At 46.2% G+C, this 18,144-nt stretch overlaps 5 protein-coding genes across 5 annotated transcripts; 2 read left to right on the top strand and 3 right to left on the bottom strand.

Moving 5' to 3' along the window:
* Positions 1–964: 964 nt before the first annotated feature.
* POX_c04215 (uncharacterized protein) lies at positions 965–2,011 on the top strand (the record flags this gene model as incomplete). Its single annotated transcript, XM_050113099.1, has 1 exon — positions 965–2,011. One exon carries the CDS (start codon positions 965–967, stop codon positions 2,009–2,011), a length of 1,047 nt encoding a protein of 348 aa, XP_049970655.1.
* A 2,511-nt stretch (positions 2,012–4,522) lies between these two features.
* POX_c04214 (uncharacterized protein) lies at positions 4,523–6,507 on the bottom strand (the record flags this gene model as incomplete). Its single annotated transcript, XM_050113098.1, has 2 exons — positions 4,523–5,366; positions 5,423–6,507. 2 exons carry the CDS (start codon positions 6,505–6,507, stop codon positions 4,523–4,525), a joined length of 1,929 nt encoding a protein of 642 aa, XP_049970654.1.
* A 1,488-nt stretch (positions 6,508–7,995) lies between these two features.
* POX_c04213 (uncharacterized protein) lies at positions 7,996–10,454 on the top strand (the record flags this gene model as incomplete). Its single annotated transcript, XM_050113097.1, has 5 exons — positions 7,996–8,132; positions 8,195–9,041; positions 9,094–9,366; positions 9,952–10,100; positions 10,154–10,454. The coding sequence occupies 5 exons, from the start codon at positions 7,996–7,998 to the stop codon at positions 10,452–10,454; spliced, it is 1,707 nt and encodes a 568-aa protein (XP_049970653.1).
* Positions 10,455–11,289: 835 nt separating this feature from the next.
* POX_c04212 (uncharacterized protein) lies at positions 11,290–12,513 on the bottom strand (the record flags this gene model as incomplete). The annotated part of the gene is made up of 1 exon (XM_050113096.1): positions 11,290–12,513. The coding sequence occupies one exon, from the start codon at positions 12,511–12,513 to the stop codon at positions 11,290–11,292; it is 1,224 nt and encodes a 407-aa protein (XP_049970652.1).
* Positions 12,514–16,196: 3,683 nt separating this feature from the next.
* On the bottom strand, positions 16,197–16,517 carry POX_c04211 (uncharacterized protein; the record flags this gene model as incomplete). The annotated part of the gene is made up of 1 exon (XM_050113095.1): positions 16,197–16,517. The coding sequence occupies one exon, from the start codon at positions 16,515–16,517 to the stop codon at positions 16,197–16,199; it is 321 nt and encodes a 106-aa protein (XP_049970651.1).
* Positions 16,518–18,144: the final 1,627 nt, after the last annotated feature.

Below are 18,144 nucleotides of genomic sequence, written 5' to 3'. Positions count from 1 at the left end.
AGCAAGGACAATACCGCTAACATACTTACCAAAACTAAGCCTAATAGGATTTTTCAAAATAATCGTACCAGATTATTACACATAAGAGATCCTAACTAACCCTCCCCTTCCAAATTTTATTATATCACACTACTATATATATTATTATTCATATTGCTACTAGTCCTAGGGGGGGTGTAAGAGAGTTTGCCCTCTCCAGATGTTTGCTAGGCCTAGCAGCGGTCATGTGTCTTAAGGGTTTTTCCCCTATCGTGGGTTTTCCCTCTCTCTCTCTTCTTCCTTCTCCCTAGACTTCCCAATCCCAGTTATCTCGCCTCCAGATTGCTTCCTTGCCTTGTAGACCTGTAGGTCTATCAGGTACGTCAGGTCTGTGCTAGCAGTTCGTTACTAAGCCATGAAGGCTAATTTTTGGGGTTTCGAGTGCATGTAGTGGTAAAGCCAATTTTCTGTATTACGGCGCGCAGCTACCAAATCCGACTGCCCGCATATTGTACCCACCGTGTCTCGCGAGTCACATTGGTCTGGAGGCCACACTACTTGAGGTGACCCACCACGGCGCTTCCAGGAGACAGAACGACCGAGGGGAAAGTGAGATTTCCAGCGTCCAACATTTTCCCCATTCCGCACCTCCTTCATGATTCGCTTAGCATTGACATTCAGTGCGTATCTTGTTGTTTTTACGGAAGAAGGCGTCCGGCCAGGATTAACGAAAGATAATAGGGTCATCCGAGCCGTGCAGGGCATGTCTTGTGTATTATTTTGATTCGTGATACTCGCCACAATTACTTTCTAAAGAGCCAACCCACGCCTACTTCTACAAACCTTGGTGCATCGTTGGCTGGGGAAAAGAGAGATTCAGAGAAGTTTTCAATTGCCCTGGTCATAGCATACACCCTGGCGACGGTCTTTTCAGATATTCAAGAGCGGCAAATATTGATCTGCGACTGGCGGTGATCTTTTCACTATGGCCGACTTCATAATCACCCCGGATCCGAATCTGCATTTGGCAGACTCGAACAAACGCGACCTTGAAGACTGGAAATCCGAGACCACGTCTATCGCCTCCTCCTTGTATAAAGGATTCATGGAAAATGGCCGACGATATCAAACCCTGAGAGCTGCTGGATATTTCAGCCCCTCAGACGAACAACAGTTTGAGACGTATGAAATGGGACATCTTGCATGTCTTCTCATGAACGCTGACGCGCCAAATCCACTGTACCTAGCACCGGTCCAGACGCCAAAGCATGTGCTCGATATTGGGACAGGACAGGGCTCATGGGCTATCGACGTTGCCGATATGTTCCCCCACGCTATTGTCCGAGGTGTCGATTTGTATCCTCCGCCCGACAGTTGGGTCCCGCCAAACTGCATCTTCGAAGTAGACGATGTATTGCAGCAGTGGACCTGGCGTGCAAAGTTTGACCTGATTCATCTACGTCACGGTATTGGGGCCTTTACGCCGGACGAATGGGCTTCACTCTACAAACAGTGCTATGACAACCTCGAAGCTGGCGGCTGGTTTGAGCAGATAGAAATGGATATCCGCTGTGAGTGTGACGATGGCAGCATACCAGCGGATAGTGTCCTGTTCACTTGGGGGCCTCGGTTCTTCGCCGCTGGCAAAAAACTGGGAAAATCCCTTAATATCACGGAAACTATGCGCTCATCTATTGAGAGAGCTGGGTTCGTTGACCTTCATGAAAAGACTACGAAGTGGCCTATTGGGGCATGGCCGAGAGACAAAGCATTAAAAGAGGCCGGCTTAGTTAATATTCAGCATTGGCTCGCGGGCATGGAGGGCTACTCGATGTACCTGCTTACTAAATTCGGAGATCCGGCGCCATGGACAAAGGAGGAAGTGCTAGTCTATGTTGCAGAAATGCGGAAAGCACTAAAAAATCCTCACTTTCATGCCTATCAGCGCGCGAAGAGAATTTGGGCCAGGAAGCCCCTGTCTGAGGAGAGGACTGTGACCAATGAGCGTCCAAGTATCATCAAGCAGGAATGAAGTTTTGTGATGTTCACATATGGCTACAGTGATGGTGCGGCGTGGGTTTGACATTAATCATCTGCTAAGTTCCATTAATCTCAATCTTTCTTGGAGCAATATGGGAGCGATGTTTCTCTATAGTCAGAAGCTTTTTGCTTGTGGGGACAAGAGGTGAGCCGGCTTCGCACGCGCGCGCATATGTGTACCTATAGACCGTTTTGTGGAGTTTGCGGCTTCCAACCATAACACCACTTTGAAATTGTTTAAAGACATCGTCGTTTCAACGCCACGCGTTTTGTGTCGCGCGCAACGTTTATCTAAGGTCACATATTGCACCGCAATCAAACTGTTGGTATCACCAGCTAGGTACTGTGTACATAGTTAAGTGGACAGTTTATGCTAAAGCAAAAGTTGATTGATTCGTGTATGATAGATGTGTATCCCAGGTCAAGGTCCAATACCCCTGAATCTATATGGCGGGAGCCGCAGCTTAGCAGGATTACGTACAACATGTCTTTGCTTATTCTAACGGGAGGATATATCCCGACACTAGCAACTTTTCTTTTGTGCAAAGGCCAGTGCCCTTAAGTAAGAAATGAAGGATCAAAACGAACGAACACAAGAGAACGATCAAAAATAAACGATTAAAAGAAACGATCAAAAGAAACGATTAAAAGAAACGATTAAAAGAAACGATCAAAAGAAACGATTAAAAGAAACGATCAAAAGAAAACAATTAATCGTACTGTGCCTCGTTACCTACATAGATCTCGCTATACTATTCTATTTTCTCTCTACCTATCCCTTAACTCGCACTCGTAAGTTATTAGTATTAACGAACTTCTCCAAGGCCTTATTAGGGTCTGCTTTAGTTATTGTATCTATAGGGTTATCGCTCCCGTTAATCTACCTTATCTCTATTATCTCTCTTCGCTCGTATAACTAGCGAAGTGCTATAATATCGATTATAAGGCGCTTTTCCTTAGTAGTTCCGAGCTTAACGAGATATTTATAAAGAGAGTATAAGTCCGTGTATACGATAGTAGGGATCTTCCTAAAGCCGAGTTAGTCTATAATTATCTTGACTATTATACTAATTGTAATTACTATATCGATACCTCCTACTATCCTATAGATCTCCGATACTAGGACGCTTCTAGTAACTCGTTTGCTCTTAGTTAAGCTCTAATAGATCAGGTTTCTGGTGATCTCAAATTCCTTATCCTGTATAGACTCGTTTGCGAGAATAATCTTATATCTAATCTAGGAGCTAAAATCTTTATTATTCGCGAATAAGCTATCGACAAATACGAAGAGCTTTGTAGTTAAGAGATCTATCGCGATATATTTAATACCCCTATCTAGGTTCTTTATTTGCTACTTAATACGTTTGTTTAACGCGTTAATGTCGGCTTCCGTAGGATTCTGGTGTTAGGCGGTAACGGATAGGTCGAATATAGCTTCCGGCTAGCAGATCATCGTAATATAAGCTCCGCGAGTACGTTGTTCTATATATCCTTGCTCAAGATCCTTAGATTAGTAGTCGATAAGCTTAAGCTTCTTACCCTGCTCCTTCTAGCGTAATTTAACAGTAATATCTCCTTCCTTCTGTGTTAGGATATAGCTATTAAATATTAGCGGGTTCTCTAGAGATAGTATATCCTTAGGTTTAGCGCTAAACTTTGCTTCTGCTAATTCCTTCTCCTCGAGCTTAGCGAACTCGTCGGACCCTAAAATCAGATTATTATCGGTTTATATTCTGATAACACCGAAAGCTTTATTTGCTATCGAGATTAATAGGTATAGATCGTAAGTAGATATAACTATCTTAAGCTTTTCCCGGTAGTGCTTATAGTACGTCGCCTACTAATAGGTTCCGGCTTCAGGGATCCCGTATAACGGCTTCCGTACTACTATAATCGTGCCGGCTAGGAACTTAGTCTTAATCTCCTTAGGTAGCTACGCCAGAATCAGTCAGTTTAATAAGGTTATTAACTAGATATTGAAGAGGGGAATGCTCACGGCAGTCTGATCTCACCAGACAGGTCGAGTCATAGAGGAACCAAACCAAACCCACAAGCACGCAAGTCCTGGAATCCTCCAAAGTAATCGTGAGATCCGATGTCAGGTACCAAAGGCAGGAATCAAAAAGAGTATGATATTTCAAGTGTAAGGAATCTGACTGTAAAGACTGTCCTGAATCCTCCGTCCAAACTGTTGTTCAAGTATGATGATGATGCCGGATCCCGCAAGCTAGGTCCTAGATAACCTTCCTCGGCGGTAAGGCTCTCAGGCATCTCCTACTACTGAATATCCGCCTTTAAGTACATGCAACCGAATCCCCCACTACAATAGGAAAGTGGGTGGAGGTAAGTCAATTTGAAAGAAAACGATTCTTCAACAGAACTAAGTCGCATAATAAGGAATTTCTCAATTTAAATTGTCCGAAAAAGGGAATATCCAGTTCTCTCAACTGTAACGCCACGAACCTGATTCCATGACGACTGTTGGTAGCTGCAAACGATGTGCTCATATGTCCACGACGTCGCGGTGGCCCATAGCTCCAGGTTCAATAGTCAGATCCACCAACAGATCAAAGCATGATATGAGGACAGGGATGCAAATAGGCCAATAGGTAATTGTGCCAATGAAGTAATTTTGCAGTTGCCACAAATCAGCACCAGTTGTTGCCTCGTCATATGTCCTCGCGCTGAGCACACTATAAGAAACCTTGTCTGCCCAAGAGCCGATTCTACACGCACATCGGATGCAGCAGTCGTCAGTTAATGCCCATAAGCAGGCTCGGCGAATACCTGCGGCAAGGCCTGCAGCTCTGTCGAGCGTGACAATCTCTGGCAAACCAGGAATGGCGCGAACTTCCTCCAACTCTGGACTTCGCATCACAGCGTCGAATCTCACTTTGCAATTTTTGCAAACTTCGGGAATCGGCACACCAGGAGTAGAAAATAGTTCAGTCGTTTTGGAAGGGATAAAGTACTTGACGGTGTGCCGCTTTCGAAGGTCTTGCAGACCAGATTCCATTGCCCTGGTCCACACGTCGTCCGCGTCTTCTTCAAGAGTGCAGTCTCTGAGCACGAAATCACCGTGGATCAATTCCAGTAGAGCTTTTGCTTCGATGGCCTTGGACTGTTGTAATTGGCGCATGTACTTGACGATTCGTTCCCACGACCGATATCGAGTGTTGAATGTGTCGAATGTGCCAGTGATCATATCGGATGCGTAGCCGAAGATCATTCTTTCTTCGGGCTTGGATCGAAATCTATCAAGCATATATTCGCCGATCTTTTCATAAAGCCCGATCGCCATGACAGCATGTATTCCGTACTGTGCCACACCGGCCGCTTCAGCGTATCTGGTGAAAAGTTCAGTATCGTTTAGCAGGCCCGACAGCGTGAATCGTAAACTTACTGGGGAGATGTCAGTCTATTCGAACAACCTTGATCATAAATAACATCGTAAAGACCAAACATGATCATGGCAGCAAACATGCCTAGCCGGCTGGCGTCATAGTCTTTCGGTTTTGGATTGTGTTGGAACGGGGATATGGCAGCACAGTCGGCGACCAAAAGCGAGACCCAATCTCTAGGAGGCACCTGCTCTGGCCCTGGAATAAAGGATCCTTGGTTCTTATCTGCCCAGGTCTGCTGAATGCTGCGTGCGCGAACTTGGACATCATAACTGATCATAGCACCGATAGCCACAGACTGCATTTCAGTTCCCGGCATACAAGCATGTTTGGCAGCGGTGTCGAGGCCGTTCTGGAAACCCTGGGCATTGTGTTCACCAAAATCTAGATCATAGTCCACCCAGTTCATTGCTAAGAGTGTCGTGGCAATCCCGACGTGTTCAGGGAGTACAGCGCCCACTTGTATACCAAGCCACCCCAGAGATATGCATGGACTGACTCCTTTGGTATATCCAGGATCATTCCAACGCGGTCGTTGAAGAACTTCTGCAAATTCTTCACTTTCTCTCCACGCTTGGCCACCGGCAGTTTTGGGGCCAAGATGGTCCAGGGAGTCGTTCTCGGGTGATGCAACGATTGTCATACGAACATCAATTACTGGTCGCTTTCGACGAGCGACACGAAGCTGTGGGTACCAGTACATCCCAGTTTTCACATCCGCCATAAGCCTCGGAGTCATTCCCATCTCCGGAGCCGCCTCAGCAAGGCAACAATAAGCCTCCATCCATCCAGAAACTGACCAAACATGGCGTATCAAGGCAGAAAGGCACTTGTTTCGATCCGCAGTCTCGAAAGTACCTGTATTCACAATGCCGCCGCTGTATTTCTGGATTGCGGTGTCAAGTGTTTTGGACTGGCAAAGTTCCATATCCGAAGCATGGAATGCTCGCGTGAGGACATCCAATCCTTTTCCCCCTTCACCAAAAGCGTACTTTTGGTCTTGAATACTTAAATCCTTAGCTCTAATTCGACTCGCCAAGTCTACCTTGCTCATCCGGAAAGGGTTTTCATTGGAGCCGATCGCCATGGATGATTCGTTCGAATTGTAATCGCGTTCTGTGAGTGATTCCTGGATTTTCAACAAGTTTGATGGTTATGGGATGAAAATTTAGAATCACAGTTAAGCCCCTGTCAAAAAGGAATCCGTAGACGAGAAATTTACCACAATTGCTTCGTGGAGGTGCATATTTATACCCAGCGTGCGGACTATTTCGAGTGTTGAGGTACTATCGAACTTCAGCTAAGCCACCCACAACAACCGCGATATCGCTCATGTGACATACCAATAAATGGGCGTGTGTGTCTGCCGGCTTGTTATGCAAGGAAAACTCCTGCTGCGGTACAGTACCACGCAGCGTAAAGTTTAATGATTGAAGCATGATTGAAGCATTCTGGGTGAATATCTAAGGTTATTTTACATTGGGTACAAATATGTGACCGAATTCCCTAGCATAGTCGTGATGTAGATCAGATTTGAAAGTAAGAACTGTGCCCCTTGCTCAAAGTAGCGATATCTGTACCTGCAATTATTGGCCTCTTTGAATGAACTGATGCGCAAATGGGCTGGGGATCCTACTATTTCAATTCGACTGGACTCCTTGCGTTAGCGGTGAGTCCTTGGATGATGCATATTTGCTTCTTTGGTAGATTCAATGACTCAGAGTCTTGGCTTACGCCTCCTGCATAGTGTTACACTTGCAGATATGGTGAATATTAAAGTTTGAAGTTCCAAGATTAAGGAAGTCTTTTCCCCTAGCGGTGTACTCGAGGGCTACTTAGAGGTGCATTCTCGTTGTGGGAAATTGCATACAAATGGACAAACACACATATTAACACCCCAAGGAAGATGGTACTTACATTGTAATCAATTACACAGTAGATAAGGAGAAAAGCTGGATGCATTTTTGTGCATGCTGGCATCTTTCGTGAAAAAGATATCCCAAGCCTGTATGACCTGGGCAGGAATAACCTTCACGATTGGTAAAGCAATATTGGTATAATATGCTCAAAATACATTTCTCCGTCTCCTAACATGGGTAACGGAGAGACACCAAGCGAACATTGCGAGATGCTTTGCTGGAGGAGCAGGGGCCGTGATCAATTATTCCTTTTCCTTGTTTTCTTTTCCGGAAAAAAAAGATTACACAGCGTTACGATAAAATACAGCTATCTATATCTCTGCATGAACGCATATTCTAGAGAAGGGGCTGGGTTAAAAACTGATTGCAGGGCCTGATACTGTAAATAGAGATTCCATTAATCCTTTAAAAAAGCCTTCCGCTTGGCTTTGGGTCCTTCAACTTTTTTGTCTAGAGAAATTAAACGAAAAAGCTCAAATAATTCCTGTTCCGCCCTCCCTGCGAAAATGACTAGCTCTAGTGACGGAGAGTTCCTTGCGCATACAAACATAGTGCTTGCGGCCGGTGTTATTGTCAGTACCCTAAATAAGCCCAGCCTTAATACTTTCTAAACCACGATTAGGTGTTGATTTACTCAAGCATTATATCTACTTATAATGTTGTTTTTCATCCACTTCGGAAAATACCTGGTCCTTTCCTCAACCGTATATCCAAACTTCCATGGCTCCTCAGCTGGATTTCTGGGTCGTTCCATCGCTCGCTACTGCAACTTCACGAAGAGTATGGTCCGGTCGTAAGAACGGCTCCGAATGAAGTTTCCTTTATCAGCGATGCTGCTCATCAACAAATATACAGCACTGAGTCCATCATTCGTGACCCTGAACGATTCGCCAAGTTCACCAAGGGCGAACAAGAAATTATCAATTACGACCACGAAAAAGATCACAGACGGTTTCGAAAGGCATTTCACCAGTCGCTCAATGGTACTCCATTACTAGCTCATGAATCAGTCATTCGGAAAAATTGTTCTATATTTCGGACGAAGGTCGAGAAATATGTCCAGGAAAATGACGGCAGGGTCGATATCACAAAGCTTTACAGCTGGCTAGCCTTCGACATTGCGGGTGACCTCATATGGCGAGAGCCATTCGACTGCCTAAAAAACATGAAGAGCCACCCATGGCTCGCTGCTATAGAGTTAGCTAGCATCGGGACTTACGTTCTTCTGGTGGGAATCTCTCCATTGTTGCAGAAAACAATCTGGCCTTTCATCCCCAAAAGAATTCTCGATTATCCTCGCGCTATCGTCCAAGAGAAGAGTAAGACCAATTTAGCGTCAAAAGCACACGAAACCGAGAGTGCTTTCTCGTTTGCTTATAGACGGGATATCTTATCGCCAGAAGAAATGGAAGCGAACCTGATCGTTTTCGTTACCGCCAGCAGTGAAACCATTCATTCTGCGCTCTTGGCTGCAACCGGCTTTCTGGGGCGATACAAAGCCTGTGGTCGCAAAGCAAGAGAGGAGGTTCGAGCCGCCTTTGCTCGTGAAGAAGATATAGTCCACCCTGCGGTTACAGAGCTACCTTATCTTAACGCAGTTATGCTTGAGACTTTCCGACTATGCCCTGCTCAACCAACTTCAGGCCCTAGAAGGGTTATCAGTGACTCGGTTACTATCGAAGGAGAATACATACCGAAAGGCGTAAGTTGTTTCTTGATTGCCTCGGTATCATGATAATCACTAATCGGAACAGACTATTCTTCGAACACCCCAGTACTGTGCTGGTAGATATTCTCAATACTTCCGGGATCCACATGAGTTTCATCCGGAGCGATGGCTCAATAATCCGTTGTTCACTTCGGATCAGCTTAATGTCGTTCATCCATTTCTAAGTGGTAGACAAAGCTGTCCAGGTAAACAAGTTGCTGAGATGGAGTTGGCGCACATTCTTGCCAGAATGCTTTGGGCTTTTGATTGGGAAGTCGAAGGGGAAAGCTGGAATGTCAGCAACTGGAAGTCCAACATCGTATGGGACAAACCATCAGTGAATATAAAACTGATTCCACAGAGGCGTGACTATACCCATGGCATTTTGATCTAAGGCTTTTGTCATATTCTTCTCTATCCGCTGTTACAATCCTGTCGAAGCCGTTGTTCCCTTCCTGACATGTTATGGTTTTTCTGCGCTCTTTTCCAAATGTTGAGAGGGCTTTGAAACGGCCACTCTCAACTGGTAGCTTCCGGTTTCTGGATATTAACATAACCCTTTATTTGAGCTTGATAAATTATCCAGATTGATAACTATCCCGTTGCTCGGACGATACGTAATTCATAAGCGAGCCTGGCACCCACCAATGTGAATTGTCTTAAAAAAATAATCCAACTCTTATATTATCAACTTACGATTCACCTTTCGTACTTGTTTCGTTTCAGGGCCACGGCGTGCGACAGCGCGCGTCACCAGTATTTTCATGCGTTTGGCAGGTCAGAGTAGCAGACCTATGATTGGCTGAGAATTTTCCTGTTTGGAACTAGCGTTAATAACACCTTGCGCTCATTGGCTTATGACTTGCCTAATCCGGCGGTAGTTGTACTAAACCCCACGTAGTAGGATATTGTGATTCTCAATTCCTTTCCCGTTCTGGTCCTGTGCCTGCCATTCTATCTTGTGGCGAAAGATTGCTTGGGACGAACAGCAGGGACATTTGCAAGTCAGCAGCAACACGTCCTCCGGGAGCGAGTGGAGTGTCTCTGGGATTGGTATTGATTGATGGTGGTCGCCAATTAACATTTGAAGGTTCAAAGGTTTCCAGGTCTCCTTTCCTGCGGTCCCCTGAGCCTCAGTTTGACACGATCCAGGCTGCCTCGTCGGGAGGCCATCGAGAGATTATCAAACTGCTCTTAGACAAGGGAGCGGACGTCAATGCACAGGGCGGCCGCTACGAAAACGCTCCATGTGCGGCCGCAAAGAGAGGCTATCAAGAGATTGTCAAATTGTTCCAAAGAGGGGGTGCTATTACATCTTTTTCAAAGTGGTCCGGCTCAGGGACTCCAAGCAGGCCGGCGAAGAAACTTTGTCTCACGGGCTCTGAACCTTCTGATCAAACTCAATAATTCGTTCAGCAGCCTCCGCCATCGTGTCCAGCTATTACGCATCGTCAAGCCTCATCACTCCTATCACTTCACAATTTCTAGAGGTGGCTAGTTATCCAGGACAGTCTGCAAATGATGCTACGTCTGGACAGGGGTTCCTATTTGAATTCCGCATGCAAACAAAAGAAATACCACCGCTGGGAAATATCGTGCTGGGAGCATTGCTGTTTTATATATACATATCTCCAGATGCACTTTTGACTGACCCAGGACTAGCCTTCCTTGGTCGTAGCCAACTAAAGTTACCTGATCTTGATTGCACGGCCTAAAGTAGAATAGACTATAAGCGTAGCTTTTTCTCTAGGTTCTGAGAAGCTTCGGATTGATTGAGTGAACTGTGCAGGCTAGTCAATGCAGACAATCTAGGCGGTTCCAATTCAATGATTGATTAGATCAGCAAGCTATCATGCGTGACGCTGATGCTTCGTAAAATCTGTTCGTGCTCCGCTGTAAAGCGCCTTTCCATTCTCATATCACATTATTGGCTGCATGAGAACCGGGTCGGCTCGTCCATTCTCTAAACTTTGCGAGTAGGCGCAGCTAGTCACTCGCAGTAGCCATACCAATGCTGTTGCTTAGGCTAAGAGCCGGTTCAGCTACTTCCCTCAGGGCCTTCAGGTGAAGGGGCCTGAAGGGGCTGAAGGGTAAAGCGGCAAGGGCAAACATCCCAACGAATGACAAAAAACGGGTGAGCACCGACATCCAAAAGCCAGGATTCGCATGTGGTCATCCACTATACTACTCAATGGCCGGTATGACTTTTAGGTACGGCTGAGCGTACGGGAAGCCCTGTCCGCTATACCCGGTGGTCGTATAGCCGCTGATTCTTGAGCGTCGTGCTCCAGTACACCTGTAGAGACCCTTTGCTCCTTCCGGGGAATTTCTGTGCAAACAGTCTCGTCACCTCCGACCAAGCAAGATTCTGTTCTTCCCGGAGGTTTACCAATAGACAATTTTCTTCCATGGACCATGGTAAGCCTTTTCTCGAAGGAGGCTGTTGCGCTTCAACGGGTTCGGTGTTTGAGCTCGACTGATCTTGACTCGAGGCGCAGCTTGATACAGAGGCGACATCTGTGTTGGGACGTGAAGAAACGCAGTGTGATAGAGTGCTCTCAAATAGCCAAGATAGAAACTGTAGCCGGTCTTCGACTGGAAGGGCCAGGAATTGAGCACGAACGGTAGGAAACGAAACGCTGTTGCAACGACGGGGCCCTTTCCTGGACCGGCCAGCACCAATTTTTGAACATCTCTTCCCGATACTCGAACATTTATTTATTTTTGTGAACTGGCGATTAGGATCGGCCGTTTCTTTTGCATTTTCTCGGCTGCATTGAAGAGGCGGATCGTGAATGGGAAAGTGGAAGAACTCCGGGGGACTTCTGTCTCGACATGTTGCGATGCCGGAGATAGTTTCCGCTGCTTGGATCTGCCCCACACCTGGACAGGCATGATCGTTCAGGATTGTAGGATCGATTGTTTCAATGCCTGGCGGCTCTCTGGACAGGATATGGTTTCCAGAATCGACATCTTGTGGGAGCTGACCAGCAATAACCGCCGCTTCCAAGTCGGACGGATCAAAATCGGGGGATCGACGCTCAGCATCAGCACTAAGACCAATACTGCCCGATATTGGGGCGTGACCAAGATCCTCTGGACCTGGTAGGTCTTGCAATTGCAAAATATCGTTAGGGTTGAGAGTGTCAATGTGAGTACTGTCGGAGGCTATACTGCCCAAATGCCCCGGCTCATGTCCAGCGGTTTGAACCACGAAATCTAGACAGCCATCGAAGCAGACCTCCGCTGGTGGCCGTGCAGGAAGGGGATGCCGGTCGGAGCTGTGGGAGTTTAACTTTTGGCTCGTTGACAATCGGTTGCTAGGATATGAGGGAGGTGGGGTGGCAGAAATCGAGACAGGACTTGGGTAGCGATAAATATAGGGAGAATCCCGCGAAGGCTGCGCTTTGTCCTGAAAAGGATTCCACGGCCGGAAAGATTCTAGTCGAAAGCTGGTGCTTGACATATAGTGCGAAAAGAGCGAGGGAACAAGTTCAGGGGATATAGGGATTGGGGTCGCTCGTAAAATCGAGTTACTGAGACTTGGGACTTGAGGCAGGGGGCAGAGGGCAGTGGGAAGAGGAAAGGGGAAGGTTGAAGACTCTGGGAGGATTGAATTGCAGCTTTGCCATTTGGGGGTAATTGGAGTCTCTTTTATAGATCACGAGGCGTAATCCGTATACTTCATAACGTAGAGATGCGGACCAGCTTCCACCAAGCCATGCCGATACATCCAAAAGGTACGAGAGCACACAAATTCCGCACCTGTGAGGCTTTAGAACACCGGCAACAATCCCTACTAATCTCAATGGCTCCCAATCAATGATCTATGCGTCAGACTGCGTGATCATGGGGTCTTGCTGCCGCCCGACTAGGGGCTTACTTTATGATGCGGCATCGACCTCGGTTAGGCAAGTGTGCGGTATTTCCGCTATTGGCTCGCATCACCGTTGCATGTCATCGAGATTCATCGATTGGGCGAGGATGGACCGCAAAGCCCGATGATGACGACAACTGAAAGGTCAAGACGTTTGGGAGCAAGCCCCCGCGAGGAGATCTGCGACGCCAAGGGCTGTGCAATGTAACCTCGGATGGAAAGTTAGGCGGGGCAGATGAAGCAGAACATGGAGCATCGGTGAGAGCAATCGTGGAGATTTCGCAATAAGGGACGCCAGCGGAATCACAGAGACACGCAATCTGAAGGCCAGACCAGCAGAAGGCGATCGAAATAGCCTTGTAGCAGGATTCCCGGTAATTTTTTCGAGGAAAATAGCATTGACACGGAATCAGACGATGCAGTGGAGGACTGGATCACGCCCCGTGTTTCTGTTCCTGCGCGATCCTCGGTGACTGGGTGGCATTGCAGCCAACGCTGGCCACAATGACCACGGGATCGGATGGAGCGGCATCTCCGGCGAAATTAAAGGGGCAGTGCATCAGGCTGAAAGCCAGTACGCAGGTGATGGTGGGGCAGACAAAGAAAGGGGGTAGAGTGTCTGGAAGGGGGAAACAGAAGAGAAAGTGCGTCGACAAAGAGGAGGAGAGCAGGAGGGTCTTTTATAGATGGTGGGCAGATGAGCTGGGCGGTAAAAGCGGCCAGGGACGGCGCTAAACTTGAATGGGGCGATGGTGCGGGCGCCATTCCCGAAGCGGCAGGGGGACTGCGAATTCGGGCAGGCGGTGGGACGGGAGCCATTTCCGGCCCCCCGCTGACCGTGTCAATTAATACTCAGTAAATGTGTGAAAAGCGATGTTGTCGGGGCAGGAATCTATCACCTATAGCATTATTCTAATAAACTTGGCCGAGTCCCGGTCCCCAGGCACAATTTATCTCATTAGGGGAAATTGATTCCTCAATTACCCTATAGCTAGACACCTGAGTTGCTGTCTTGCTTTAGAACGTGCATATTCATCAGGAATTTAGTCAACATAAAACCTCTAGCATTGGTTACAAAATTCCACTAAAGAGTATCTGTTAAAATTTTAGTTCTCCCCGGAATAAGATTTCAGAACAGCAGGTTTATGGCATTCTACGAATAAATATCGCATTCCTCAGAAGAAAAGGCGATAGATGATTTGTCCAAGCACCAGCATCTTCCTTGTGGAATTGACGCCCAATCGGCATGCTTGATAATGCAAACGCGATCTTTAGACAGGGCGCTCGTAGGGCTGGCAGTTGGAGTTGTATTGTCATTTAATAATGTGCTCACAGTATTAACTGGTGTGGAAGAGGTTCTACCGCGGGCATCTGTTGTTTCTGAAGGGTCTGTGGAAGCTACAGAGAGAAGCGTAACCCGAGACGTTGTAGTGGCTGCTGAGTCACCTACTTGAGATGGCTCATTTTTCTCACATGAACAGTCGGAATTTGCCCGCGCAGAGACTAGTCTCTTGCCATACTTCGCGTTACGGGGCACAGGGTCGGGTGACGTTGAATTTGATATCAAGATTAACAGCTGGCTACAAACTAGGCTGGACCCACGCAAACCTGTAAACAGCCAGTTAGATAATGCTCTCAAACCATCAAGGACGGGCTTTCTACAGTCTTCTAGAGAGGATTGGAGTTGGGTTTCACAATTCGACGAGAGGGACTTCGTTGTCTCCTGCCCATTCAGTATGTACTGAACAGAGGCCACACCGTGGGGCGTTTGATCCCATGTGTCTAATATAGTACAGGTGTCTTTGGTGAATTGCTGAAGTTGGAAGTCTGCCATTGCCACAGTGGCAAACATAACCAGAAGTTGGATGACCATGTTTTAAAGGAGCAGGTTGGGAGTTCAGTTGCATCTGTTTGTGAAGTTAGCCATCGCGGATAAGCGGTGGTTTTTATATCCCGGTAAGAGTATGAAAACCTATTCAGTATCAAAAGGAAAAAAAAGTCAACAGGGAGATCCACTCCCAAATCCGTACGAAACATGCGGAACGGCAACCATGAATTCGGATGTCTTACTCTGAGTCGCCATTGGAGCTCAACCGCCATTTTAAACTGGATAGATTTAACGTGAGGTATTCCTAAATAATGAAAAACTACTCTAGAATTTCACCGCCGATTAAATTTCGCAAAATGCGGGCGGCAACTTTTGATTTTTAACACTTTGCTGAGTTCTTTGCTAACACGGAGGAACTATAAAGCAGGCGTTCCCTCCCCTCCTAGAACATTCTCACTACCGGTTCATCACCGTCAACCTGGCAAAGTAAGATTCAAAATGTCTTTTCTACGAGGCACCTTGATTCTGTGTGTTATGTTCCTCCAGGCTGTCAGTCAACTAAGACCAACAAATTTATCACTGCTGATATTTAACAGCTTGGCGGACCGACTTCAAACCCGCGGAGCCTCCATAGTACTTTTAACGCAAGATCCGTGAGGTTAAGCCACGAATATCATTCAAATACCTCATTAATAAGTCCAAGATCATAGACTCTCCAAGCTTTCCAACTCCCGATCGCTCACGTATTGTGTCCACGGCAAAGCGCGATGTATTTCCCTTTTTTCGTCTTCTATCACTGAAACTCGATCTTAACGTTATGACATAGACACAATCGGTTATAAGTTGCGATTGGACTCTTGGAATAGCTTATACAAATTCCACCATGGCTAACATTGAGCACCTAAAAGTTGTAAAAGACACACCGTGTATTGCAACTCCCAACAGTTGCACACGGGTTGCCTACCAGGATCAGTCAGGTATTTTCTTGTGCAATGATGTATGCTAAGTCCTTTCTTTTTCATCCTTGGCATTCACCGAACCTTCCGTTAACTATGAAAAGAATGGCGATGATATTATTACGGACTGTGGAAATCTGGTCGAGCCAGCCACCACACTCTCGCAAACCTGTCGTTTGACAGATTATACGTATGGTGTCTTAGACGGAACTATTCAAAACGGCACGAACACCGCACCCTATCACCTACGGATTGCTGCAGAAGGGTGGTAGGTCTGTGTATCTGGAAACTTGTCGGTAGCTAAAGGGAGACTATGAAAATACTTGAAAGTAGTCGATATTTCAACCGTAATATAGGAAATGTGTTGATACAAGCAATGGAGATCAATTGAGCCTTCGGTGGCTTAGATTGCCTTAAAATGACGTAGAGTGATTAATAACGACACCGCACAGGATAATATGCTTTCCTGATATAGCTAGCGAAAGTCTTCAGCGAAAGTCTTCTTTCTTCGTTGGATAAACAAAATCGTCTGCTTTAATGACGTATAATTCTCTTAAAGCCAACTCAGCAACCTTTTCCTGCTCTTCAAAGTTGTCGAGGTATATTCTCAACTGCGCAGCAATTTGATTCACCGTCCAGATATCACTGGAGGAACTGTGGAACTCATGCCGGGAAAGATAAAGTAGATCGTCAGATGCCTGAGCCACTAGATCTTGTAGCTGCTTTAAAAGGCCATAACAAACGCGATAAAAGGAATTTTCGCCCTGCTGCTGCCCAATTACTCGAACAATCTCAGCTATCTCGTCCATAATGCAGGGAATAATTATTCTGAGTTGAGATGATGAGAGCGAACAGCGTTACAATAAGCTATGAATAAATACTCTCGCGGCAACCTCGGCACAAGGTGGGTATATGGACTGCTTCTGATGAAAAACATAGGAGGTGAGTTTGCCCCGCCGAAAAGAGACCTCTAGATTTCGACTAGAATTTTGAATTGCTTTGTCTCGATATCGCTAGAGCAAAGCCCAGTTTTCAATAAACTTTACCAATTCACGGACAATATGTCTGAGACACCATTAATTATGAAAATTAATGACGATATTCCTGTCATTCCCTCTCTCATCATGGCCTTCTTCAGGATCATAAAGCAAAGTCTGCATAGTGATGTACACAAAGCCCGGGAAGATTCATGTCGCAGCTAAACTATTTTATGGAGTTTTGCTAGCTCACTACAGAAAACACATCAATCTTGCCTGGAACCTCCGAAACGGCCATGTAGATGTGAAAAGCAACTATTTGGGTATGTAAATTCACTGCAGAAAAATAGGTCTTATGGTAATGGTATAACGAATGATGATGAAAAAGCTAAATTCCACTGAATTCTTCCGATAGACCCGAGAAACGTGAGATAGAGGACATCTTTTAACGGTAGTCAGGGGTGATAACTAATTGGACTGAACCGGGCGCAATATTCCCACCAAGGCAATCCAGTTCTATATTGTCCCAATCATAGACATTTCCAACCAAAGCTGCATCAGCACTGGTGCAAGGACACATTCCATTAATACTATCACAAATTCTCATCCCCTGGGCGTTCAAACCCTAACTCTGTGCGACGATTGCTGAAACTTGGAAGCCAAACCATCCAGAATTAGTAGTACTTGATCCAGAATTAAACTTGACCCATTTTGACACGTAGTCGCCGTTGGAATCATTTCGAATAGTCAAACCGGGCACAGCGGCTCAATCTCCCTGGGAGTCCTCGGCACAAGCAATGTAACGATTTTCACCGGGCAACAGTGTAAAGTCCTTGCAGGCATCTCTGTACCACCCATCAAGAAGGCAGTCGGGGCTAAGCTTATTCCAGATGACAACAGTCCATTGGCTAGAACCTGGGCCTTCAAAATTGTTTATGTACAGTATTACGGTCATTGGCAGCTGCAGCAGAGATTTCGATAATACTACTTCCGTAAGGGCTACTAGTACTGCCCTTGTAATTGCATCCAGTGCCAGCGGAGCTAGTCATATCACCAGAATCGGAGGTGGACTATCCCTTTTCGAAAGGGCTGTTGCTGTCGACTTCTACTTCAGATAAGCTAGACAACGTCGGCCTTATTGTCGCGATCTGCGCATGGGGATACCCATGATTATGGGGAATACCACAGATGCCAAAGGAAAATTAAAAAATGAATTTTCTTATGGCATAAAGTGGGCATGGCAGCCACATCTCAAACCAAAATCCGGCCATCCTTCCGCGTAAGAACGCAATAGCAAGATGTTTCATTTATCCAACAGATCCTGGAGTTCAGGGATCTAAACAAGAAGAACAAGATTTATTACTAGTAACACGGCTGCGTCCATCATCAGCAGTTTTATTTTATCATATCTTAATATTCAGAGGCAAATTTCAGTCCCCATCCTAAATCTGCGGTTGGC

The sequence above is a fragment of the Penicillium oxalicum genome, chromosome III (genome assembly GCF_001723175.1).
Source record: "Penicillium oxalicum strain HP7-1 chromosome III, whole genome shotgun sequence".
NCBI classification, from domain to species: Eukaryota; Fungi; Ascomycota; class Eurotiomycetes; order Eurotiales; family Aspergillaceae; genus Penicillium; species Penicillium oxalicum.
Note: the sequence above shows the minus strand (reverse complement) of the source record. Positions and strands in the feature narration are given on the sequence as shown.